General features: G+C 42.2%; 2 protein-coding genes across 3 annotated transcripts in view; one reads left to right on the top strand and one right to left on the bottom strand.

The window, feature by feature from the left end:
• Window positions 1–27188, top strand: part of TMEM255A (transmembrane protein 255A) — a 212514-nt gene that overhangs the window by 163061 nt on the left and 22265 nt on the right. The window lies entirely within an intron of this gene.
• Window positions 6732–25426, bottom strand: ZBTB33 (zinc finger and BTB domain containing 33). The gene is made up of 2 exons (XM_073599437.1): window positions 25244–25426; window positions 6732–13284 (listed from the first exon to the last, which is right to left on the bottom strand). Exon 2 carries the CDS (start codon window positions 13280–13282, stop codon window positions 11267–11269), a length of 2016 nt encoding a protein of 671 aa, XP_073455538.1. The 5' UTR covers window positions 13283–13284; window positions 25244–25426; the 3' UTR covers window positions 6732–11266.

Below are 27188 nucleotides of genomic sequence, written 5' to 3'. Positions count from 1 at the left end.
CTGCTTGTGGATAGGTACAATATTAGCTGTCTGCCAATCATTGCCATAACTTCTCCAGTTATCATTTGATGATATGGTTACTCTTAGAAGCATTCCCCTTTTCTTTTAGATTGATTTTTCCTGTTAGAAGACATTGGTCAAAAAGATCCATCAATGGTCCAATAACTCAACCTCAAAGTTCTCTTAGAACTTAGGGATGAATCCCATCAGGGCCCATTGCTGTACTAAAGTATAACTAAAGGCAAAGCTTTTTTAAAAGTTTTGGATAGAGTGGAGATGAATTAGAACACCTTTCAGTTTTCATTGTTGTCTGTGCCCCCTTCAGGGAGAATCACCCTCTCTATTTGACCTGTTTACCGTTATCATCAAAAGTGAAAGTAAAAGAAAATCCTAAATTTTGGGTTGACACCAGAACACTAATGTAGGGGAAATCTTCCAATGGGGACACTAGTTCTGGTGTCAACCAGGGATTTCCTCTCACTTACTGTTTTCGCTGTGGGACAGGAAGTGATAGGAAATCTCAAAAGAACATACAGTAGATGGCAAAAAAAATTTAAAATGACAGGGGTTAAACCCTTCTTCACTCTATGTTCGCTTGTTTCTCCGTTGCACTGTGACCCTACCTCTCACACTGAGTACGTTTGACTGCGGAGGGTCATGTGTACTCCATGCTAGGTATTACTTCTCGACATGTCTCTGGATAGCCGTGTGTATGCGCGTGCACCTGGCCCATGTTACCGTTGAGATATTGGACCATTCACCAAACTTTTCAAACACGCCTTGTATGTTTTGCATACTAGCATATGATAACATAAAGCTCCTGATGTCCATTTATTTTAAAAAAAATTAAGTTTAATACCGCTTTACCCTCCTATGGATTGGCAGGACAAGATGCTACGTACACCAGTATACCTTTAACCACTTCCCACCCAGCCTATTGTAATAATATGGTTGGGCAGGATCTTTGTTATCCCTGGGAAGTGCAGGAACGTACAGCGCTCAGTGTCGCATACAAGTATGCATTTGTTTGTTCATATATATTATGGTTCGAATATTTTTTATTGTTTCACATTTTTCTACATATTTAATATTCACATTAAGGGTATTGTGGCCACTGACATGCATCTTTTCTCACGCGATGTGGGACATGCATATGTTTGCCCATATATATTATCATTTGAATATTTTAATTGCTTCACATTTTTGTATATTTCTACATGTTTATTCACATTAAGTGTATTGTGGTTATTATTCACAGTTATTTATACGACATTTGAAGGAAGCGCACCCGTGTGTGTATATAGGTATTCCTTTACGGTTCTGTATTACAACTGTCAGTGTGCAGCATCCAGGGGTTCACTCGGCGCAAAAATACTTTTATGGATAACTATGTAACAGAGTGGTTTGAAGCTGAAAAGTTATTGTCGTGCTTTATCCCAGTTAATGCTCCAATCTCAATCTAGAAAATCCTCACAGATCAGTGGCATTTAAAGTTATTGTAGTTCGTTACTTTTATAGGGGAAAAAAAAAAAAAAAACGAAACATGTTATACTTACCTGCTCTGTTGCAGTGGATTTGCACAGAACAGCCTGGATCCTCCTCTTCTCGGGTCCCTCTTCTGTGATCCTGGCCCGTCCCTCCTGTTCAGTGCCCCCACAGCAAGCAGCTTGCTATGGGGGCACCCAAATCGAGTCACAGCTCCCCGCATCCATTCAGACACAGAGCCCCGACCCAGACCCCCCCTCACTCCTCTGATTGGCTAGCTGACTTTGATTGACAGCAGCGGCAGCCAAACGCGCCGCTATGTCTCAGCCAATCAGGAGGGATAATCTTGTACAGCTGAGACACTCGTGGACATTTACAAACCACTTTAAGACTTGTGACAATTATACATACACAAAACCTACACTTTTAGTTGAAAAGCTGGTAAAATATGTAGGCTATCACTAATGATGTTACTGTAAAATCCGAGCTGCTTGGTTATCCTATTGATCCCAATGGCCACAATGCCACAATAGTCAAACCTATAACATATGCACACAAGGAATTCTGACTTCACTTGGTGCATACTTGGTTTGGTTCAGTGGCTCAAAAGTAGTAAAGTCAGGGACAGCCATAAAACTAGAACTTATCAGGAATGGTAATGCTTACATCTCAGGGCAGATTTAGTCAAAAAGGATTAGAAATCCTATTCTGATCTCTGCTGTTCCTGTCTGAAACAAGCAGTACCTAATAGCAATACTGAGCTCCTCATGTTCCCTCCACAATACTTATCATTGACAATAGGGATGAGCCGAACACCCCCCTGTTCGGTTCGCACCAGAACAGGAAAAAAGTTTGTTCGAACACGCGAACACCGTTAAAGTCTATGGGACACAAACATGAATAATCAAAAGTGCTAATTTTAAAGGCTTATATGCAAGTTATTGTCATAAAAAGTGTTTGGGGACCTGGGTCCTGCCCCAGGGGACATGGATCAATGCAAAAAAAAGTTTTAAAAACGTCCGTTTTTTCAGGAGCAGTGATTTTAATAATGCTTAAAGTCAAACAATAAAAGTGTAATATCCCTTTAAATTTCGTAGCTGGGGGGTGTCTATAGTATGCCTGTAAAGGGGCGCATGTTTCCCGCGTTTAGAACAGTCTGACAGCAAAATGACATTTCGAAGGAAAAAACGAATTTAAAACTACTCGCGGCTATTACAATACACATAGAAGTTCATTGATAAAAACGGCATGGGAATTCCCCACAGGGAAACCCCGAACCAAAATTAAAAAAAAAAAAAAAAAATGACGTGGGAGTCCCCCTAAATTCCATACCAGGCCCTTCAGGTCTGGTATGGATATTAAGGGGAACCCCGGCCAAAATTTAAAAAAAAAACAGCGGGAGCCTCCCTCCATGCCAGCATGGATGCGGAGCGGCCCGGAGAAGAAAATGAAGAAGAGAAGAAGGAAGAAGAGAAGAAGATGAAGAGAAGAGCAGGAGCCTCACCCCATGCCATGGCCCGAGGAGAAGAAGATAGAAGACGCCGCGGGGGAGATGCTGGACGAGAACGCCGGAGGAAGAACCAGAAGAAGAAGATATAGGAAGATAGAAGAAAGAAGAAGCATTTAAATAAAGGAATTGTCAAAAACTGTCTCTTGTCATTTTTAACATTTTTGACAGTTTTTTAGTGAAATGGTAGGGGTAAGTACCCCCTTACCATTTCACACAGGGGGGGCCGGGATCTGGGGGTCCCCTTGTTAAAGGTGGCTTCCAGATTCCGATAAGCCCCCCCGCCCGCAGACCCCCACAACCACCGGCCAGGGTTGTGGGGATGAGGCCCTTGTCCTCATCAACATGGGGACAAGGTGTTTTGGGGGGCTACCCCAAAGCACCCTCCCAATGTTGAGGGCATGTGGCCTGGTACGGTTCAGGAGGGGGGGGCACACTCTCGTCCCCCTCTCTTTTCCTGTGGCCTGCCAGGTTGCGTGCTCGGATAAGGGTCTGGTATGGATTGTTGGGGGGGGGGCCCACGCCGTTTTTTTTTTTTTGGCGCGGGGTTCCCCTTAAAATCCATACCAGACCTGAAGGGTCTGGTATGGAATTTAGGGGGAACCCCACGTCATTTTTTTTTTAAATTTTGGCCGGGGTTCCCCTTAATATCCATACCAGACCTGAAGGGCCTGGTATGGAATTTAGGGGGACTCCCATGTCATTTTTTTTTTAAATTTTGGTTCGGGGTTCCCCTGTGGGGAATTCCCATGCCGTTTTTATCAATGAACTTCTATGTGTATTGTAGGCAATGCAATAGCCACGAGTAGTTTTAAATGGATTTTTTCCTTTGAAATGTCATTTTGCTGTCAGACTGTTCTAAACAGGGGAAACATGCGCCCCTTTACAGGCATACTATAGACACCCCCCAGCTATGAAATTTAAAGGGATATTACACTTTTATTGTTTGACTTTAAGCATTATTAAAATCACTGCTCCTGAAAAAACGGCCGTTTTTAAAACTTTTTTTTTGCATTGATCCATGTCCCCTGGGGCAGGACCCAGGTCCCCAAACACTTTTTATGACAATAACTTGCATATAAGCCTTTAAAATTAGCACTTTTGATTTCTCCCATAGACTTTTAAAGGGTGTTCCGCAGCATTGGAATTTCCCGCGAACACCCCAAATTGTTCGCTGTTCGGCGAAATTGCGAACAGCCAATGTTCGAGTCGAACATGAGTTCGACTCGAACTCGAAGCTCATCCCTAATTGACAATGCTAAGAAATCAGAGTGCCTGAGGGAGGTCATGTAATGCATGCAAGACTGTCTTTGGAAGTTAATGACCAACTGTACGCTTTTTAACCACTTCAATACAGAGCATTTTCACCCCCTTCCTGCCCAGGCCAATTATCAGTTTTCAGGGCTGTCGCATTTTAAATAATTGCACAGTCATGCAACACTGTACCCAAATGAAATTTCTATCATTTTTTTCCCCCACAAATAGAGCTTTCTTTTGGTGGCATTTGTGCACCTCTGCGGTTTTTATTTTTTGCGCTATAAACAAAAGAAGAGTGACAAGTTTGAAAAAAAACATAATATTTTTTACTTTTTGCTATAAAAAAAATATCCCGATTTAAAGAAAAAAAAAAAATTTCCTCAGTTTAGGCCAATATGTATTCTTCTACAGGTTTTTTTTTTTTTTTAGCAAAAATATCGCAATAAGCGTATATCAATTGGGTTGCGCAAGTTTCGGCGTCTACAAAATAGGGGATAGATTTATGGCATTTTTATTGTTTATTTTTTTTACTAGTAATGGCGGCAATCTGTGATTTTTATTGTGACTGTGATATTGCGTCAGACACTTTTGACACTATTTTGGGACCATTCACATTTATACAGCGATCAGTGCTATAAAAATGCATTGATTACTGTATAAACGTCACTGGCAGGAAAGGGGTTAACACTAGGAGGCGATCAAGGGGTTAAATTTGTTACCTAGGCAGTGATTATAACTGTAGGGGGAGGAGACCGATCAGTGTTCCTCTGTACTGGGAACACATGATCGGTCTCCTCTCACCTGACAGGACGCGGATCTGTGTGTTTACACACACAGATCCATGTCCCGGCTCTGTTACCGGCAATCGCAGGTGCCCAGCTCCCGAGTGACACTGCGGGTGCGCGCGCCCCGTAGACGGCCGGAAAGCCCAAGACGTCATATGACGCCCAACCAGGATGGGAGATCTTTCCTGCGAACGTCATTTGACTATGAGCGGGGTATGAAGCGGTTAATGTAATTGATCAATACAATTCTACAATGTAAATGAAACACTACGCGTCTCGGATTGAAAAAAAAAAAAAAAACGTTTATTTTGCCATAGAAAGCTCTAAAGTCTATAGGCTCAAGTAAAGGTTAGTGAAAAGCACACAACATTAAAAAGGAAAAAAAAAAGTTAAGTAAAAGCTGTACAAAGATAATATATACACAACAACATTATTGGTACAAATGAAACATTTCAGAATAAAAAGGACAAAAAGATGTACAACCCTATTTTTTAGACACATACAGCTGTTATTTGCATTCCAGGGTAACCAGTGACTACATGATGAGCAACCAGGCACCATGACACCATTTTATTTCTCTATACATAACAAGCATATTGGAATGCTATGCTGAAAAGCTTTGTGCCAAGACTGAATTTGTTTCAATGTGTTAGGCCTCTGGCAAAGTAAAAAAAAAAAAAAAGTAGGCATCAGCTGTACAATGGTTAACAGACTTGCAACTGAGCATCATTATTGTCTAGACAGTGATTAGCAGTATTTTTAACATTTAAATAATGAACATTCAATAACCAAAATAAATACTGCAGGTAGAGTTTTCATTATACAATATCATGCTCTTAGGTTTCATCAGCAGCTCATGAGTTAAAACTAAAAGCATTCATGGTGACTGTATAAGTAATCCTTCCAGAGACTGTTTCCCTCTTTGGGTAGTATGTGCTGCAATTGCCTACATCATTCTTTTTCCAAATATCCCAACACCACTAAAAGGACCAATAACTCGTTTACTGGCCTTATTCAAAAACAGATCTTATTCTTACCAATCTCATATGTGGGCAACTAAAACTGAGCATAGACTGAAAAATATATTATATATATATATATATATATATATATATGTTATCCCTGTTTATTTCCTGTTGGTACGGTCACTCCCTCATCTTATAAACAGAGTTGGTCCCAGGACATCAAAAGGACCAATAGGGATGGCTCTGGAGACGGTTACCTGTATTTCTGGAGTATGCATTGCTCATTGATATAGTATCAACTTTAAGGCAAAACTTTATTTCAATTTTAGACAGAGTGGAGAAGGATTTGAACACCTGTCATGTGTTTACTGCTATCCGTCTGGGAGATTTGCCCTCTCTATTTGTACTGGTGAACATTATCACTGAAAGTGGTTATCCAAACAGGAACAAAAGGGGAAATCATCCAAAGGGGACACTCATTCTGCTGACCCTAGGGACTACCAGGGATTTCCCTCACTTTCAGTTGTGAATGGAAGTCTACCTAATGGGACACAGAGGACAAAAAAAAAAAAAAAACATGTCAGGGGTTATAACCCTCCCTTACTCTATCCAAGATACAAAAAAAAAAAAAGCCAGTTCTACTTTAAGTGCAAATAGTAACCCTTAAGCAATCAGAATTCCCTGTGTCGAAGTCAGACCAGTACTATAGAGATTTTGATTCGTTTTATGAGGAAATGAACTTTAAAAGCAATTACAGGCAAAAAAAAAAAAAAACCCAGCAGTAACTTACTTACTCTATCAAACTAATAGTACAGGTGTGCTAAACGCTGAATATTTGGTACGTATCCCACTCATAGCTTGAGGGTTTGCCCCTTGAATATGTTGTGTAACCCCCCCCCCCTCCTCTCCTTAGCTTCTTGTATTACCAAATGCATTCTGACTTGCAAGGCAGCTTTGAAGCGGATTGGTGGCAGTTTGGAGATTCTTAGAACATCAAGCATTTCTGTATACGAAATTGCAAGAAGCCTACAGCGGGAGAGTCTGGTAATTTCTTTACTGCATTACAAATGGCGAGTAGAAAAGGGGTTTCTAGATAACCAAAGAGTCAGCAAAGGGTAGTGGGGTGAATTAGTGCACAACAGATATTATAAAGAATATGAGCAGGTAGGTTGTGTTTCTGGTATACATTTCAGCTGTTAAATTTCAATTGGTGTTGGCACCTTATAATACACACTTCATATTGATTAAAGTTCAGAAGTTTTATAAAGTTCACATTTTCCAGGAAATAGTCAATGGGCCCCAGTAGATGATATTAAAAAAGTGTACAGCTTTATATTATGGTCATATCCGTAAGGCTATATGAATCCATCCAGAAGCCTGGCTACAAAGCTCCCAGTTCGCAACCCTCACATCCTGGCTTGTTGCTAGGACATGAAAACCACTGGATGTTGACTCCCAGTATTACATACATTGGTTTTCACATCCTAGCAACAAGCCAGGACACACTTTTAGCCTTTACAACCACTAATGAACATTTTACAAATCTGCAGTTATTTTGTAATATCTACCAGGGCCCCTTGATTGCATAGGGGTATTTTCTGGAAAGGTGAACTTGGCCCTTAAGTCCGCTCAACAGGGTGAAAGTAAAAAAAATGTTTTTTTTTATTTAAATAGTTGATTCCAAAATATGCATGCACTCTAGACCAAGAAACCATTCAAACTATACAGTCTCGTTGCAACACAGCATTTGTAGATCTACTTGGATTATAATCAAAGCTATAGGTTTCTGATTTATGAAGGCAAACCTGTAAGACATCCCAAGAAGATTTAGCAGCCAGATTTTTGGTCACACAAACCGAGCTGTTAAAAAAGTCTTGTGAAAGACTGTAATGTGGCCTAAGTCAGTGACTTTTCAAAAACACTGTCAGCAGCTCTCCAATAACTACAAACTAGTAACCACTACTACTGAAACACACAAGGTCTGCTCATTTACAAATACAGCATTTCAGATTTTTAAAACTGCCAACAGCACGATAACTAAAAGGGACCAATATATCTTTTAGGATATGTATACAATATTTTTATTGAAATCTAAGGCATACTAAAAACAGAGGGGGATTTACTAAGACTGGAGCAGCTGTGCATGGCAACCAATCAGCTTCTAGCTTTCATTTTTAAAAGATTAAAGGGACACTAAACTCTGGACTGAAAAGAAAAAGGTCTATTGAAATATGTAATTTTAACTTTAACAAAGTACCTTCTAATGTGCTCAACCTCTTCCAAGTTGCTTTGTTTTTGCTGCAGTAATCTGACTACCTGTTAGAGGGCGGCGACATTTGCTCTCCATGGTCCCACACTATGTAGGAACATAGCCACCCTCTCTTGCTTGCTCCTGTGATGGACTAGGGACAATGGGATGTGTAGTGTGTATAGAGCAGTGCACGTGACCGCAACCAACATGCATTGCTTGTTCCAAACAAGAAGGGCGAAAAGGAGAGGTTCAAGAGTTTACAAAGTATGTTACAAGGAGGCAGAAAAACACAGTAAGAAACAACTTCATGAAAAATAGGTTACAGGGCTGTTACGTAGTGGATGTGTATGCATTAAGTTTGGAAAATAAGGATATCATTTAACGTCACTTGAACTGAACAAGCTGAAGTTAGAAGCCGATTAGTTACTATGCACAGCTCCTGTGCTCCAGGTTTAGTGAAATAATGCTTAACTGGAGTTTATTATAAAATCTCATTATAGTGTTGAAATGTGGAAAGCAAAATTTTACTTCCATATCTTTAAACTTGTCGACCCTTACCCTGATTTTTAGGATTTTTTTTTGTAATAGAGGAATTAAAGAGCCCTCATCCTTTTATTTTAACTTATACTCTTTTATATTGACGATTGTCCCTAACCTTTGTACAATGGCACTACCACACACACAATGTATGAACATACATTTTAACATATTCTTTTTTCAAAATATTTAAAGGCCAATTATATCAACCTACTTTTACTAAGCCATAAACGTCACCAGTATTTGGTGAACATTTTTAATGATCATTTACATCAACCTCTTTAAAAAAAAGGAATGCTGGACTATTTAAAAAAAAAAAGCATCAAGACTGGGGAGTCAGAGGTCTAGCCAGTGCAAAGTTGGGGGACCCAAAAAAAAAAAAAAAAAAAAAAAAAAAAAAAGAAGAAAGAAAACAGTTCTACGAAGAACAAAAACATAATGGGAACCTAGCACAATAAACCTGTATCCCATGTCTACATAAAAAAAATATATATATATAAAAATAATTTAGGTCTTTGTATTCCAGTGAAAAAAAATGTTTAACACTTATTAAGAACCACCAAGCTTAGACAGGAATTGGTCCGATATGAAAAGGCATCTTGTAACAATGTTGACAATAAACGTAGTTACATGAAATGGGGCCCTGCCATTTTCCACAGTTCAGGTTACCAGCACAGATTTTAAGACTGGTAAGCACTTACTGGTTTGCTTTAAATGACACTGAACCAGAAACCAACTTTTATAAAGTTATTTCAACCTGTTTATGGAAGGATGAGAAAAGAAGATTGGAAGGAGTCACCGGTTTAAGGTTACATACAAGTAGGCCTTTTGCTACAGTGGTTTTGATGTACTTACCAGGCCATCACCTTTTCAAATGCATAGCACTGTCTCTAAACAACTGCACCAGCATTAAGTAAATAAGGATCACAACAATGGGAACTTGCAAAATTACAATGGGGCACAGTTATATAACCATTACATGATGAAAACTAGTTATTTCTGCACTTTAATAAAATATACATATATTTTTCTTTTTAACAAGAGTGCAGTCCTACAGTAGAAATATGCACCTTGAATATACACGAAGGGACATATTTATAAAGCAGTGAATAAGACTTTCACTAAACACTTACTGGTGGTAAATCAATCACTGTCATTTAAAACATATGCACCATGAATAGTCACTTGCAGTGAATGACTGATTAAATTGCTTTATAAATTTGCCCCCAAGTACAGACACTGCCTAATGAGCTATATAAAAGCCCCCAATGTGGTGCTGAATGTAAAAAACAAACAAAAAAAACAAAAACAAACCTCGTTATAATTAAAAAAAATAAACAAACAGCAAACTATGCAGCAATTCAATGCCTACCCCGTATTTGTATAGATGTGTGGACAGCTCTTATTGACCAGACATTTCTTGAGAGAAATAAAGGTTAAGCATGTTCAAAATTGATCTAGAACAGAAGTCCAGTTAAGACACTTCTAATATTATTTTAGGGACATGATTAAAATATTAGTGTGTTTTCCGCTAAATAAGTCACTAAAACCCCAGTACTCATTTTTGTTTTTCTACTAATAAAATTCTGAAGTGGTGTGTCAAATTTCCTACCTCAGCAAAAGTAGATATATGTTTAATCTTGCTTACAACTGACAGGTTTCATAATGCCACTTGTTACTAAATCTATTAGACAAAACCAGGAAGTCTAAAGTATTGTTACCGATAGAATGTGGAAGGAGTTATCTCCTCCCAAGAGCAGAATCTAATATTAAGCGCATTCAGTCCAGATAAGCTCTTAAACCACTGACCTATGTATTTGTGTATGTGATTAGGAATATATTTCAATATGTACCTTAAGCTCACTGGAACTTTAATAGCGGAGTCAGAGAAATACCTAGATTTGTAGAGTGAGAGTTATGCAGCGATACAAAAAAGTTACAATTAATTAGCTACTATGAAAGATCCATAAGTATTAAGAGAATGTAAAACTGATTTTGAACCCTCAGTGGTCTGCCACAACCATTATTCTTCCTAGCTAAACAGAATTTTTTTTTATTGTACAGGATTGCTAAAAATCACACCAAATTGCCAACTGGATGAACTTTAAAGTGCAAACATACATACAGTATTCATAACCAATTGTCTAAACCGTTTGTAATTCCATACGGACTGGAAATGCCTCAATGGGCAAAATGCAACATGACATCAATGTAATAAAATACATGAATAGTTTTTGTTGCTTTTACATATATAGGAATAAATGGCAAAACGACTTCAAGGCTTCTTGCCAATTCCTGCTTCACTGGATGTTCAAGTAAGATGCCCTCACATACAGGTTGTAACACAATGAAAACTGAAAACAATGCATCTTTACAGGCTATAGCAACTGTATAGTTGAATCAGAAACTGATCATTACTTGTGATGTATCTAAAAGTCATGTACAATCCTATTAATGTGAATTCTAACTTCTGTAAGGTCTAATAAGATTCCGGTATAACAAATTCAAATTCAGTGCTACCATCAGACGTAGTTGGTTTAAACATGCTCTGGTTAGACTGCTGAAGGAATATATCATCCCAGTTCACAGGCTTTGGCCCATTGCTAGAGTGGTTCTCTTCAGAATCCGGTTGTGGCTTATCTGGGTCAATGTTATACACAATTCCACCATCACTGATGACAGGTACATTATTTTTATTATCACTTACGTATGCATACTGCCTTATCTGTAATGACTTACATGGATTCAAACGGTAAAGCTTTGCATCTCCAGCAGGGTCCAAACTATGAACTGATCTTATGTGCGAGGCCATGACCTGGTAGTTTATAAAAGAACCACCGCAAGTCAAGCATTGATATCTTCTCTCGCCTGTGTGGTGTATTTCATGCTTTGTACGGTATTCCGCAAGTGCAAAGACTCTCTCACAGTAGCGGCAGGGGTATTTTTTTTCCCATGAGTGAACGTTAAAATGTCTTCGCAAACTAGTAAGACAAACATACGATCTCTTGCACACAATGCAAATATAATAGACTCTCCCATCCACTATAAGCTCATAATGATCGTCATGTTTCAGTTTCATTTTTTTACTGTCTGGTGAGCCATCTTCACACAGATTAGATAAACCTTCTTCGGGGTCATCTTTAATGGGAATCACTATGTCATATGTATCTTCGCCAATATTTGCATAAACTTTGCAGCCTGTTGAAAGGCCCTCAATCTCCGAAGCTGTGTCTAATGTTATGATTTTCTTACCATCCATTATTCTACGAGGTTCAGAAGAATCTTTACTGCTCCCAGAAACAACATCTGCAATTTTAATTTTGAATTCTCCAGGCTTTGATGAAGATCCAGGGCTGACGGTAACCACCTGTTTCTTCTGCACCCCATCAAAGGATATATTTTTGTGTGTAATTGTTGGCTGGCCTACAGATATGACGGAAGAAGGAGGAGGAGATGAAATACAATCTGCATCCAAGATCAGCTCTGTTTTGGGATGAACAACACCAACTGGTTGCAGTTTTGGCAAGTTTTGATTAGCTGTAACTGGCTTCTCAGCTGGTGTAGGTACAGCTGAAGAAGATGGGGCATTGGAAGGAGGCTGGACTGGTGCAACAGCTGTGCCAGAGTTTTGCACAGGAGAGGTTGTAGTATTGCTAGTTGAACATGGATTTGGAGTTGGTGGATTTACACTTGTATCAGCAGGAGCAACAGGTGTTGTAACTTTTGGAACTGGAGCTGCTGGTTTTGGGGGAGGTTGGACTACAGGTTTAATATCTTGGGTAACCTGTTGCTGGACAGGTTCTGGAATAGGTTTCTTTACATCAGGTGCCTGTTCACTAGTAGCAGAAATCGGGGGTGTCACAGGTTCCTTTTTCTCTGGGGCACCTTTTTTTGGGGGTGCAAAAGTCTCAGAGCAAAAGATCACATCATCATCAGAATCGCCATCATTTGACTCAACATCGGAATTTGTTGATACAGTAAATGTTTCTGTAAGCATTGGCAATACAGAAACTCCAAGAGCTTTGGTCAATGCTGCACTAGTTGTGTTTTTTGTTGACTCGTGTGTTTTTTCATCAGTCTTTAACTGATCTGCATTACTGTCTTTGACTCCACCAGATATACTTTTTACTTGTGACAGAGGGATTCCAAGTTCTGCTATAAAAGGTACACCTAGCAATTTTCCAGACTTTATCAACTCTTCCAACATGTCGCTTTTAACGCGTACAATTTTGGCGCTGTAAATATAGTTAAGTATTTCTGCAAATATTTCAGCTCTGATAAAGTTCAGCTCCACAACTTGCCCAGCCACGGTGAAGAGTTGGTGGAAATAAGTACTGCATGCAGAAAGAATGTTCTTGTGAGCTCTAAATTTACGATCTTCTACAATAACTGTGACATCGCAGTACAAGCCCTGCAGCCGCTGGTCATTCAAAGCCTGGAGCAGACAACCAGAGTATTGGGTATCCGTGGCGGTTATCAGTTTTTTAAACTCCATGTCTGAAAGTAAATAAAAGGGTATATTGTTAGTACAAGATGAGATATTCCCAAAGATCTAGATACACCCTAAAGCTGAATTCCAGGTAAAATTAAAAGCCACCGTTGCAGTGGGACTCATTTTGTGTCTAGGGGTAACAAACAGTTTTACCTCACCCCCTGCTCCGACAGAAATCCCCACAGCTGTATGACTAGTCCCCTGAATCTACTTCTCTTTGCTGCTCCATCAGCTGTGGGCATTCAGGTGTCATCACGTACAAGGCAGAGCCAGCAGTACTGCACTGTAAGTGGAGACAACCAGGGCCTGCCAACAACACAAAGTAACAGGGAAAAAGAGTATAATGCCAGCTGCTGGGCTAGCAGGGATAAAATAAGTAAAGTTGCTGTTTCCACTAGATCAAAACAAGTGAAAAAAAAACTCTCTGTAGATATTCTTAAAATGTTCTCTCCCCCCTCCTTTAAAACTATCCTGTCCAAGTTGTATAAAAAAACATATGTGTACTTACTATCAATATGCTCAGGTCAAGTGATCCCAAAGCTCTGTGTAAGCGAGTGCTTGCCAACAGCTGTGAATTGGAGGAGCTGTGATGTCACCCAGAGGCTCCCATGGCCCAGCTATTGTTGGTCCTCCTTCCTCTCCCCTACAGCACTGATACAGGGGAGCCAGAGCTGCAGGATCATGTGACTGTCCCGAATAAAAAGGAGGTTAAGTACACTCATCTTTTTTTATACAGGTTAGGCGGGATAGGTAGGAGAAGGGGACAGCAATATTTTTAAGAACAGCTTTTCTGTCACTCTAACCCTTGCAGTGCCAGGGGAGCCCCACAGCGGGGGTAACTACTTTTTACCTAGAGTACAGCTTTAAAGGAAGGAGGTACAGACAATCTAATCTTACAGAATAAATGATCAGACAGAACACAGTCCCATGAAAACCTCATATATAGATTTCATATGACAACACTTAAGGTGACCCTATCATTAAAAAAAAAAAAAAAAAACTTGATATTAAATAGTGCCCCTGTGAGAAAGAGAATACTTACCTCTCACACTGCTTCCATTGCATAATGCAAGATCATTGTTAGCATTTCAGAAGACACTTCAGCAGATTTCAGAAATCACTTCAGTGTATGATTTCTGTGCAACAGAGTGGCATTCAGAGGACGAGAGGTTTTTCTTTAAAGGGGTACCAGTCTGACTGTCAGACTGGCCCCATACACTACCACTACTTTGTATTTAACCCTGTATTGTCCAGTATTTGTCTGTATCCCCACCAGCATCAAAACCTTGAAGGGGGAGTTGTGAGCTCCCAAAATGAGCTGTAATTACTTCCAGACCGCCCACTTTGTGTATATATATATATATATATATACACACACACACACACACACACACACACACATTATTATATTTATATATATATATATATATATATATATATATATACACACACACACATACATATACACACACACGTCATTCGTTTGACTTTAAATACCAGGGTTTTGGCAACCCTAGTAGTTTTTTTATACATCAGGCGACCTGGCGTCCGATAAAAAAGTGGTCCCAGCGGCGGATTCAGCACGGGATCACTTTTATAGGCGGCAGGAAAGCTGACTTTATGGTTTTCTTATTTCATTTAAAAAAAGCGTATTTTTTTTCCCCCAAAAGATTGCATTTGTAAGACCGCTGCGCAAATACGGTGTAACAAAGTAATGCAACAATCTCCATTTTATTCTCTAGGGACTCTTCTTAAAAAAAAAATAAATAAAAAAATTATATATGTTTGGTGGTTCCAAGTAATTTTTTAGCAAAAAATACTGAATTTAACTTGTAAACAAACGTTAGAAAAAGGCTTGGTCCTTAAGTAGTTAAAGCTGAACTCTGCACACAAAAATGTTAACGTGGTATTAGAGCTGCACGATTCTGGCCAAACGATTTTTTGCTTAGAATAAAGATCACAACTCTCTCACGATTCTTGCGGCATAAAATCTTTCACATTATACAAAAACAATTGGTCTAACTTTACTGGTTATTTTTTTTTTTAAATTCATTAAAGTAATTTTTTCCCCAAAAAATTGCATTTGAAAGACCGATGCGCAAATACAGTGTGACATAAAATATTGCAACAACCACCATTTTATTCTCTATGGTCTCTACTGAAAAAAAATATATATATAATGTTTGGTGTAAAGTAATTTTCTAGCAAAAAAATTGATTTGAACTTGAAACCAACAAATGTCAGAAAAGGTTTAGTGTTTAAGTGGTTAAACTTTCCTCACACACCAAAGTCTTTGACAAATTGTTACAATGTTTATACTTAGTTCCACTGCTAAAGAATTTTGTGATACTTGGCAGACTGCCCGATTTTTTTTCTTCCTTTCTTTTGACGGCTGTTGGCTTCAGCAAAGCAGAGAGAATTCTCTGCATAGAAAGATTCGGGAAATAAATTTTGTCAAGATCACAAGGGGGAAAAAAAAAAATCATGATAACGATTCTTGGCGATTAATCGGGCAGCTCTGCGTGGTATCAAGCTCAAATTTGGAAAAACTGCTGACAAGCAGGGTTTTCATAACAGAAGAGACCCTCCTAGCGACTGTTCTCTCATAAATGCCTCCCGCTCATCAGCGGTAATATGATCTGAGCCACCCTTGCGCAGCTGAGACGCATTTACGGCCCACCATATGTGTGGGAGTGGCATAATTACAGCCTGGCCATTCAAGCACCCGAAAAGATAGAACCTGGAAGGAAGTCTGGGTGAACATGAAAGCACCCAGGTCTGCCATAACGTCTTGTTTTTGCTTAAAGTTCATTCATACTTTTTTTTTTTAAAAAGACCCCAGCTGTCGCCTATGATGAGCCCAGCAGCTATGACAGAGAAGAGAGTACACACTTGCATGTGCGGCCCCGAAGAGCAGAATGGTGCTCCCTCCCCTGGCACTATAGTGTGCTGGTCTTGATAACTCAGGATGGATGCATCACAGAATGGATGCAGACAATTTTAAGAAGGCTTCTTTTCAATGCAGTTTTAGACTACATTATTTAAAGTGATTAAAAACCTATTTAAAAAAAAAAAAAAAAAAAAAACACAACTAAGTTATACTTCGCTGGTTTGTGCAGTGGTTTTGCACAGAGCAGCCCTGATCCTCCGCTCCAGGTTCCCCACCATCAGTCCTGGCTCCTCCTCTTCTCAGTGTGCCACCATAGGAAGCCACCTCCTATGGACTCCTGTGGGCCCGGTCCATTGACACAGACAGTGCAGCTTGGCCCCACTTCCCCATCACAGGATTTGTTTGACAGAAGCAGGAGCTAATAAGTCCTGCTGCTTTCAATCTGCCCTGTAAGGAGAGAGAGACGTTGCTCTTGAGCACAGTGCTGGATTAGGAATGGGCTCAGGCAAGTATAATGTCGGGGGCTGGGGAAGCTGCATATAGGTGCTTTAAATCAGAGTCAATGGCTTGGTATTTTGGACAGCTATTTTATCTAAGAGAAATTCCCAAAACATGGCCTGTTGGGGGTACTTGAGGACTGAGGTTGAGAACCACTGTTATACAGCACAGTGCTTGTGCTGTGTAATTTGGCCCCCTGTATCACTTGAAATACCTGGCTGACCCTGCCTGGCTATACCCTCCCCTCTGTAAACTGACAATGGTTTATCATGGCTGCTGAGCCCAGACACTGTGGTCAGTTTATGTGCCTCCGTCATCCGCAGCCTTGCTCTCCTGTGTCCTCCTCCCCCTTCCCCCCCCCCCCCCCGCCTGTCAGCTCTGTCCACTCCTGCTACTCTCATATCTATACTATGATCATGCCGTCCCCTCTGTTATATAAAGCTATGTGTCCCTGTGCTGCATAAAAATAACGCAGATTATACCTCATCTCAGAGAGTCTCCCGACACTCACGTGACTCCTCGGCTCCCTCTCCTCTCTGGCTGACGCCAGTGGTAGTGTTTGGCCCCACCCGCTATAAGCTGTCAGCCAGGCAGAGGAGAGAGCCGAGGAGTCACGTGAGCACCGGGAGACGTTCTGAGATAAGGTGTAATCTGGGGGGGGGGGGGGGGTTGGCGGGTGCATGAAGGGGCGCGACTCCCACGGGAGTCTATTCCCGGAAGTGGGTGCAAATACCTGTATTAGACGACAGGTAGCTGCACCCCCCTCCCCCTTGAAAGGTGTCAATTGTGGCACCGGAGGGGGGGAGGAATCGCATGAGCGGAAGTTCCACTTTTAGGTGGAATTCCGCTTTAGGGGTGACCCAATGGGGTTACCTCCATTTTATACAGGTTAACAATTAAGACCCCTTTCAAACAGTCAGAATGCAGTTTTGCCCAGCAGGGGATCTGTCCAGTGATCCCCTGCTAAGCTAAGGGGTCTGATAACAGGTTCATGTCCGCTCCACTTATGCAGAGCGGACACTGACACAGCCTGCTCTATATGCAGTCTATTTGCACTCGACTACCCTCCAATCCAATCAGACAAAAGGGAACGGATCCCCTTCTGTTTGTTTTTTTTTTTGCCGAATCAGAGGTGCTTGTGCCCACCCGACAGCCCATAGAGGGAAATAGAGGGTCCACCTGAAAAAAAAATGGACCCCTCGTGTGAAAGTGGTTTTACAGGTTTACTTTAAAGTAGAACTTCAGGCATGTATGAATGTATATGTAAACCCTCACTTTGTAAAATAACCCATCCAGTTTAAAGTAGAAATGAAAGGCAAAACGTGTGTGTATATAAAAATAAAAAAATAAAACACACATTATAAAATTACCCCACCCCCCCCCCCCCCCCTTTTTTTAAATAAATGATCACATAATCTCTGTTCTCAGCTGCATAGAGAACTCAGGGAGGAGAAACAGCGGGACACCGATCTTCCCAGTGAAAGACTGATCTTTGAAGAGAGCAGGTCGAGTTCCCAGAACAGCCAGAAAATTGACCATGCAGTGCTCCCATGTTTAATGTGGTCAGTTTTTGATAGGAAAGCAGGGGGACTAGCAAAATCACCAGGGATTTCACACAAAAGAAGCAATGTAAAAAACAGGATACTTTTTCATACAAGTACATGGTACAGCAGGCACATATCAAGAATATGAAGTGTTGGATTTACAAATTCTTTAAATGCCAATCACAGTGGTGTGAACTATTAATTAATCCATGATAAAAACAGTAGCATTCCCTCTTTTTATTGTATACTGGACATCAACATATCAACTCTATTAGATTAGCCATGTTCTCTCGTTTCTTTCCATTACACAGTTTTTAAAGCGAACCTTCAGTCATTTTTTTCAACTTTACTTCTATTAAATCTTCTGCCCATTGTTTTTTTTTAACTTTGGATAGTAAAACATTTTTTTTTTCTGCCAGTAAATACCTTATACAGCCCACTTCCTGTTTCTTGTCTGGCAAAAAGCCTAGGCTTACGACATCATGCACAGCTCTTAGGGTCGGTTCACACATGGGCAACACGACTTTAGCGCGACTTTGTACCGCGACTTCAGCGCGACTTTAGCGCGACTTCAGCGCGACTTCGGCAAATTACGAGGCGACTTGAAGTCGCCTCCATGACAGGCGACTTCGCCTGTGGCCAATCACCTCTCTGGGAGGGAGGGGGGAGGGAGGGGTTTTCTCTGCAAAGTCGCTTGAGAGATCCGACTTGCAGGCGACTTACATTGAGTTGAATGGGTACAAGTCGCCTACAAGTCGGATAGAAGTAGTACAGGAACCTTTTTTGAAGTCGGAGCGACTTCAGTAGTGTCAGTTAAGACGGTTCAATTCACTACAATTGTAATCTAAATGCAAAGCGACTTGGGGCGACTTGAGGGCGTACAAGTCGGATCCCAAGTCGCCCCAGTGTGAACCGAGCCTTACTTTTACTCTCGTGAGATCTTGCCAGGAAGGGAGGGGGATGAATCATAAGAGGGCCAATGAGAGATGCAGGGCTGCAGAGCTGGAGGTGTGCCTCTGTGTGATCGTGTAAATCCAGGAAGTGAACAGGCAGCAGCTTCAGCTGCCCACAGTTAAAATGATTGTAAAGTCAGGATTATAAAACAATGCCATCCCCTCTGTTTTATAGAGAGCTATAGCACTGTGTGTCCATTTTTTTTTTTAATTCTAATTGTAAGTACCTTATCTCACAGCAATAAACTTGTCAGTGTCTTTCCTCTGTTCAGTCTTCCCAATGTAAAGAATGCAAAGGGAGGGACTGAGATAACCCTCTGACATCAGCCGGCCAGCAGAGGAATGTCATGCGACCGCTATGAGATGAGGAATTTACGATTAGAGTTTTAAAAGAATGGACACCTAGTAGTAAAGATCTTGATAAAACAGAGGGGATGCAAGTTATTTTTCAAAGTTATTTCAAGTAACACGAATAAGCAGTAGTGGGAAGGGGCTGGAGGAGATCGCTCTCACACATAGGCATTGGAACTGACAGGCAGGAAGGGAGGGGGAGGGGCAGAGAGAAGACAGTGAGATGACAGAGGCTTGTAATCTGACCACGGTATCATGGATCAGGAGCCACGATTATCGTGGTCAGCAGAGACAGGGGGACACATGAACAGGCAGGATCAGCCAGGTATTTCACATCATAAAAAGGGACAAATGACATGGCACAAGCACTGTGCTATTTAACATGCTTTAAAGGGAACAGGATAGATTATATAATTTTATTTTTGGGGGGTTTACAAACACTTTAAAATGGTTGCAGCCAGACTCAGTAGAGGGAGATTTCTGCAGCATATTTGGCAAGTACAGAATCACAGTATATATGAAATAATATGCAAAGTGGTTGGAGGGAAGCTTCGGAATGGCAAAGATGTTTTTATTACAAATTATGTGAGCAGACTGCAGTTCCTCTTTAAACACAACCCATGTGGCTGAACAGCTGCAAACAGTACGAAAAGTTATAGTTTGAGCAAATGGGACATCATCACATCATACAAGCTTGAAAACAGTCTGAATAGCATAGCACTTAAAATATATATCATTTTAAATTATTTGATTTCTGCTATGTTTAAAGGTGTTGTAAAGGTATGTGTTTTTTCACCTTAAGGCCCCTTTCACACTGGGGCGGTGGGGGCGTCGGCGGTACAACAGCGCTATTTTTAGCGCTGCTGTACCGTCGTTCTTGTAGCGGTATTCGGCCGCTAGCGGTTCGGTTTTAACCCCCGCTGGCGGCCGAAAAAGGGTTAAATCCGCTCGTACAGCGCGGCTATAGCCACGGAATTACCGCGGTATAGCCGCGCTGTCCCATTGATTTCAATGGGCAGGAGCGGTGAATACACCGCTCCTTCCCCGCTCCAAAGAAGCGGCTCGCAGGACTTTTTTTACCGTCCTGCGAGCGCACCGCTTCAGTGTGACAGCCCTCGGGCTGTCACACTGAACAAACAGCGGAGGCTGTTTAGGGGCGGTTTTCAGGCGGTATTTTTAACGCAATACCGCTCCAGTGTGAAAGGGGCCTAATGCATCCTATGCATTAAGGTGAAAAAACACCTGGCAGTCACCGGCCCCCCCATTTTACTTAACTGAACCCCTTCATTCAGTCGGCAGGAACACGCTGGCTCCTTCTCCACGGACTCCCGGCTCTTGACTGGATAGATTGATAGCAGCGCAGCCATTGACTCCTGCTGCTGTCAATCAAATCCAATGACGCTGGGCCAAGTCTGGCATTCTTTGTCTATAGATGCAAATGCTAGACTCGGGAGCACGCCCGCAAGGTAACCCCCTCGGGGAATCGCTTCTCCGTGGGGGTTATCAGATTTGGGGAGGAGCCGCGAGAGCTGCCGGGGGACCCTAGAAGACTGTGTTCAGGGCCACTCCGTGCAAAACAAGCTGCACAGTGGTGGTAAGTATGACATGTTTATTATTGTAATAGGGAAAAAAAATAAAAATGTACTCTTACAATCACTTTAAGGCAGGTTTAATCACTAAAATTACACAAATGGCAAACTTTAGATGTTATAAGTCCTGTCTTAATGTTATTTTAAGGCTTGGCTTTTTTCTCTTCTTAAAATAACAAACGTGTTTTAATTACCCACTCTATACAATTGAGCAGCTCTGATCCTCTGCCGGCGCTCCACCTCTTCGCCGAGCACCCCTATAGCAAGCCACTTTCTATGGTGGCAATCGTGCATGCTTGCTCCTGACACACACACACAGAATGTGGCTCGGCCGTGCCCCCTACTACTCGTCACTGGCTCTGATTGACAGCAGTGGGAGCCAATGGCTCCTGCTGCTGTATTCAAGCCAATGAGGACCGACAGAGCCTTGGCTCAATTGCACATCGCTTGATCGAGATCAGATATGTTATTTAGGGGGCTGTGGGTGGAGCCGCATGCAGGTTTTCTTTTTTACCTTATTGCATTCATAAAACCTTCTGCCTTTACAACCTCTTCGACCCGAAGGAGATTTCCAAAGCTGAGTAGCTTGGGAGTAACCTGATTTCATTGTCCTCCAAAGAGACATTTTTCTATCTTTGGTTAATAAACATAAAAACTATAAAAGTAGAACCGATCCACAGTGACCAATTCGATTATTTAAAGAATAGATAAAACCTGATTGGCCAATTGATTCATCAAATTTTTAGGAATGTGTACTAGACTACCTTCATACCCTAAAACCCAACTCTTGGCAAAAATAAAACGTTTTCCCATGCAGTGGGACTGTGCCCACACTGCACAGGTCAACTGCTTGTCTTTGTCTAGGAGAATGGAGATATACTGACTCTCCAATCCTCCCCGCACAAGACAGGTCCTTGTGGCTCCTGCTCCCCCGGCAGTTTTGGGTGGTGGACTGATCCTGATGTCATCATGCCCATAGACCTGCTCTGGACATGAGGATGTCAGGAACATCTATCGATGGATCGTGGGGGAGCACTGTTTGAAGGTTGAGTGGAGAATTAGGTGAGTATAAGCCTTCTCCTACTATACATGCAAACGTAACCTGAATCCAGTGCAAAAAAAATGAGGAAAAAATTATAGCAAAGCTTCTGACAAACTGAAAAACCTAATTTTAAACCTACTTTTAATGCACTGGCTTTGGTTTATAAACTCCAATCTACAAAGACATTTGTACAAGCATTTACAATGCTTTCGTGAAAGCTTAGATTAGCTTTCTTATAACCTAAAGCACCCTCCAGTTTAAGGCTAAAAATAATAAATGCAAATTTTTATTGGAATATTGTCATTATATTTAAAGTGTAACCAAAGGCCTTTTTTTGATAGAGTGGAGAGGGATTAGAACACCTATTAGGTTTTTATTGCCGTCTGTGTGCCCCCGTTAATCTTACAACACAGGCCGAATGTCAGGCGACATCAGCCTATTCAATGAAAATCGGCAAATATTCAGCAAGTGTGTAGGGCAGCCAGTCGGATGTGCATTCTGGTAAATCAGCAGCCAACCGACTTCCGATCAGTGCTCTCAGCCAATGGCACCCCCCTGTCAGAACACAATAGAAAAGCAGGGGAAATCGCTGTACTAACATCAGATTGTTAGTAGCAGCTGTACAGTTGTAGGCGGAGGGGATGAGCCGAGGCATGTGAAAGGAGAATATCACACGAGAGGGCTGTTTTTTATGGCAGAATGGTCGTTTCTCAGGCCAGTTGTGTACAGATGGATGTGGTCATGTGATGTGTCAATACTTCGTTATCTAATGATGTGTTGTGAAAGATGTTCTAAGCCAATCAAATGTCTCCTTCCCGACTCAAGGGTCAGAATACAGAAGGACGCACTTCCTAAACTTGCGATGACAGCACTGTGCTCTCACTGTAACTTTCTTGCATGGTGTCATGCAACTCCAAGAGGCTTAAGCTAGTAATAGTTCTGGGTATGAGGACCTTTAAGATATTTGTCTTTTAATTGTGTATAAGTTTTTTTTGTTTTTTTATGTTACCCTGTAACAGGTGTTGTTCTTGGTCACAGGCCAACAAGGCCAACATTAACCTTTACCAACAAGCTGCTTATGCAGGTAAGGGACACCTGTAAACAAAAATAACCTGTTCAGCTATGGCCAATATTGAGTAATGCCCTTGCTATAGGTGTAAGCCATTTACGTACCTCATGAAGCCTGACTGGAAACCTCCCAAGATGTTGCTAAGAGAAGCCTAGTGTTACTGTTAACCTCCAAAGGAATGAGCTCCTTCTCCAATTCCAACCCCTCACTTGTGTTTTCTCTTCCCTGACACATAAGCTCTGAGTTCAGCATTTGGAAGCTCACTCCTGTGATGGTGAAGGTGAGCAGTAACACTAGGCCTCCCTTAGCAACGTCCTAAGACGCAGAAGCGAGACTCGTGAGCGCGCCCGCACGGGTGCCCCCCATGGAAAGTGTCTCTCCGTGGGGACACCCAATAAAGAGAAGGAGTGACGCTGGGGTACCCCAGGAGGAGAGGATTGGGGCTGCTCTGTGCAAAACCCTTGCACAGAGCAGGTAAGTATAACATGTTTGTTAATTTGAAAGAAAAAATAAACCTTTAAAAGAGAAGCATGGTTTTTTTATTTTTATTTTTACCCATCATACTTGCCTAGGTGGATGCAGCATCATAGCGATGCTGCATCTGTCCCCCGGTGCCTCTGCACTGAGAACCAAGCCATCGAACATCGCTGATGGCTCGGTTCTCACAGATCACCGAGCAGAGCGCTGCTGACTGTCAATGAGCAGCTCTCCTCTCTGTTCCTCCATGCTCACTGGAGCGGTGAGCTGTGGAGGGGGCGTGGAGCGGATGTCTCAGCAGCTTGCTGAGACAGGCATCAGTCCAGGCACCTGGCAGATCCAGACTTTATTGTCGTGATGACGCGGTGCCTGGACTGGTGATATCAGCAGAGAGCGGACTTCAAATCGCTCTCTGCTGAAAACAGGTCACAGAAATGCAATACAGATTGCACTCCTGTGACCCATAGGAGAAGCCCAACCAAACGACCTTAAGCTGGACTTCTCCTTTAACATTGGCCTTGCTGGCCTGCGACCAAGATCAACACCTGTTATGGGGTAACATTAAAAAAAAACAAAAAACCTTTATACACAATTAAAAGACAAATATCCCAAAGCTCCACATACCTAGAACTATTACTAGCTTAAGCCTCTTGAAGTGGCACGACACCATGCAAGAAAGTTACAGGGAGAGCGCATGTCATTACAAGTTTAGGAAGCGCGTCCTTCTGTATTCTGACCCTTGAGTTGGGAAGGAGATGTTTGGCTCAGGAGGACATCTTCCCCAACACATCATTAGATAAAGGAGTATTGACACATCACATGACCACATCCAGCTGTACACAACCGGCCATTCTGCCATCAGAGCAGCCTTCTCATTGTGTGATATTCCCCTTTCACACGCCTCGTCTCATCCCCTCCGCCTACAACTGCCTGGGGAGCCAACATTGCAGAGGAGCCATGATCACTGCAGTCAGACGCCTCTCCTACAATCCTGTGTGTGAGGGATGGATGGGGCATCATTATTATTCCTAGCAATGATGAGGGTGATGTGTGTGCCATGTGCTAACCCAGCTGTGTTGGAATATCTCAGGAGCCTGCTGGCCAACCTCACAGCTTGAGGACAACTTCTGGTATTTTCTTTTGTTATTATCAGCACATGTCACCTTAGCAATGAAAAGTATGTGCTGAGCTCATCAATCATCAGTGCTCCCCCTCCCCCTTCTAGTCATAGAAGCTGCCTGGTTGCCATGGGTTACAGCAGCTCCTGTGCAGAGGTCCATGGTGGCCTAGTGAGGAGACCCCCCCGAGCTCTAAGTCCCACCCTACACGGGGCAATGTATAAAGGAAAGGCCGCTCCCTGGCCCAGGCCTACACAGGCCGCTCAGGCACAGCACGGCCTGACAATAGAGAGCACACCGGACTCCCCACCAGCACCGCCGCACTAGGCCTCACAGGCCACCGTGTCACACAATCCACCCCTCCCGCCCCACACTGACACACACAGGGGGGCGCAGCACCCCCCCCACTAATCCCCCATTCAATATTATTTACCTGGTGTCCCCGGGCCCACCCGGCGCCTCGGCTTCAGCAGACAACGAGTGAACTCAAACTCCTCCTCCTCCCACGGCCGCCGACCGCCGCCGCAGGAAGAGGCGTTGGCCAGCAGAGGGCACTCAGGGGCGACACGCTTCTGCACGAAGGCTGAATGAGACGCTCGGAAAGGTTCGGCAATTTCCGTCCACGGAGGAGGCGGAGGAGGAAGTTCTCGCGATGAGGGGAGCTGTGCGCCAACTGTGTTCAAGTGTACCTGTCATGGGAGGACCATGGCGCCCCTTCTGGATGTCTTCCTCCATAGAAAGGGAGATGTTTGTGGAAAGCACATGTAGGTTTACATTTCACCACATAGAGCAGGGAGAAGCTGAAAACATGGGTGTACAATGCAAAGTGAATTGTGCTGCATTAAAAACAAAAACCTCATGCGGTGTGAATGGGCGAGCTGCCATTCCTGTGTCTTGTAGTGGAGCAGCTAATGTGTATTATCTAACGAGCCCGGCTATTCGTTGCCTCCATTGCACCTCAGTGTGGAGCTTCCTTTGTTTGCTGAGACACAGCACGATGCCGGAGAAAAAACAGAAAGGACAGAGCGCCCTCTTGTGTTCCATTATCAGAATGACCGTTCACTAGGTGATGATAGAAAGTTTTGTGATAAGTAATTTCCCTTCCCCGGAGATGATTGGGTTTTATTATTACACAAGGAAAGAAGGACAGCCTATCGGTGTGAACATTTCCAGAAAGTTTCAGATTCTGTAACATTTTTTAACCACTTCAGCCCCGGAAGATTCACCCCCCTTCATGACCAGGCCATTTTTTGTGATACGGCACTGCGTTACTTTAACTGGCAATTGCATGGTCATGCGAAACTGTAAACAAAATGTGTATGTTTTGGAGATAAGCTGCGGGGGGATTTTTAAGCCCCCGACCGGTGAGGCGGTGACCCGGTGTGTCAATACGGGTGATCGCTGCGCTCCAGGTCAGCGGGACTGGGTGGGGTAAGGAGGGGGTCCTGTGTAAGCTCACCTTACAGATTTTTCTGTAAAGGTGAATGTACCCTAAAGTGAATAACGCAACACCAAGTTTACTATATGGACCCCTTATGTATTTGTACATGTTGATCATATCCCCCTTTAAGGTCCGTACACATGATACGAAAATCGGAAGTCAAATTTTGTCCGACGAACAATCTGCCAATTTTTGGATCATTGGTATGGTGCTTTCGACAGCCGATTCTGTTTTATCGTCCGAGAAAAGCTGAATGTGCAGACTATGAAATTTTTGTTGTACGTGAACTCAACGTCCGATTTTCGTTTAGTTAGTACAGTTTCATCTGAAAAAAAGAGACTATGCGTACTCAGGAACGAAATAATACATATAAAACTATTCAACACATTACATTACTTCTGAAGTTGAATTCTGTCGTACGAGAATTTGGTGAGTAACATCTTCACTTTCGACATGAGACTAGCATGCAACAAAAAACGGACGAACGGTCGTCCCAAAATCTGATCGCGTGTACGAGGCTTTCATCTCCTCTTCTCAAGAGAGAATAAATTCAGTTCCTCTAATCTTTCCTCAAAGCTGAGCTCCTCCATGCCTATTATCAGTTTGGTTGCCCTTCTCTGCACTTTCTCCAGTTCCCCGATATCCTTTTTGAGAACTGGTGTGGTTAGCATCTGAGATGATAGAGGGAGGGAGAGAGAGATGGAGGGACAGCAGGCCCAAATCCTACACAGCAACAGAAATATGTGTATTCCAGAAAGTTTAACAATCAGTAGATAAAGATACTCCAAACACCTGGTGTTAGCGCATCAATCATCCCGGCACCATGGTTGTTATAGTGTCAGGATGATTGAAGCGCATTATTTCTATTATTACATTGTAATATAAAATGAAATCATTCAACTCACCATAATGCAGAATCAGTAGGAGCCCTGAGCGT

This window comes from Aquarana catesbeiana, linkage group LG09 (assembly GCF_042186555.1).
Source record: "Aquarana catesbeiana isolate 2022-GZ linkage group LG09, ASM4218655v1, whole genome shotgun sequence".
NCBI classification, from domain to species: Eukaryota; Metazoa; Chordata; class Amphibia; order Anura; family Ranidae; genus Aquarana; species Aquarana catesbeiana.
The sequence above is the reverse complement of the archived record's forward strand: the minus strand, read 5'-3'. Positions and strand labels throughout refer to the sequence as shown.

Bases quoted from the DNA above. Each gene is read 5' to 3' on its own strand.
- ZBTB33 (XM_073599437.1), bottom strand. From the start codon at position 13,282: ATGGAGTTTAAAAAACTGATAACCGCCACGGATACCCAATACTCTGGT.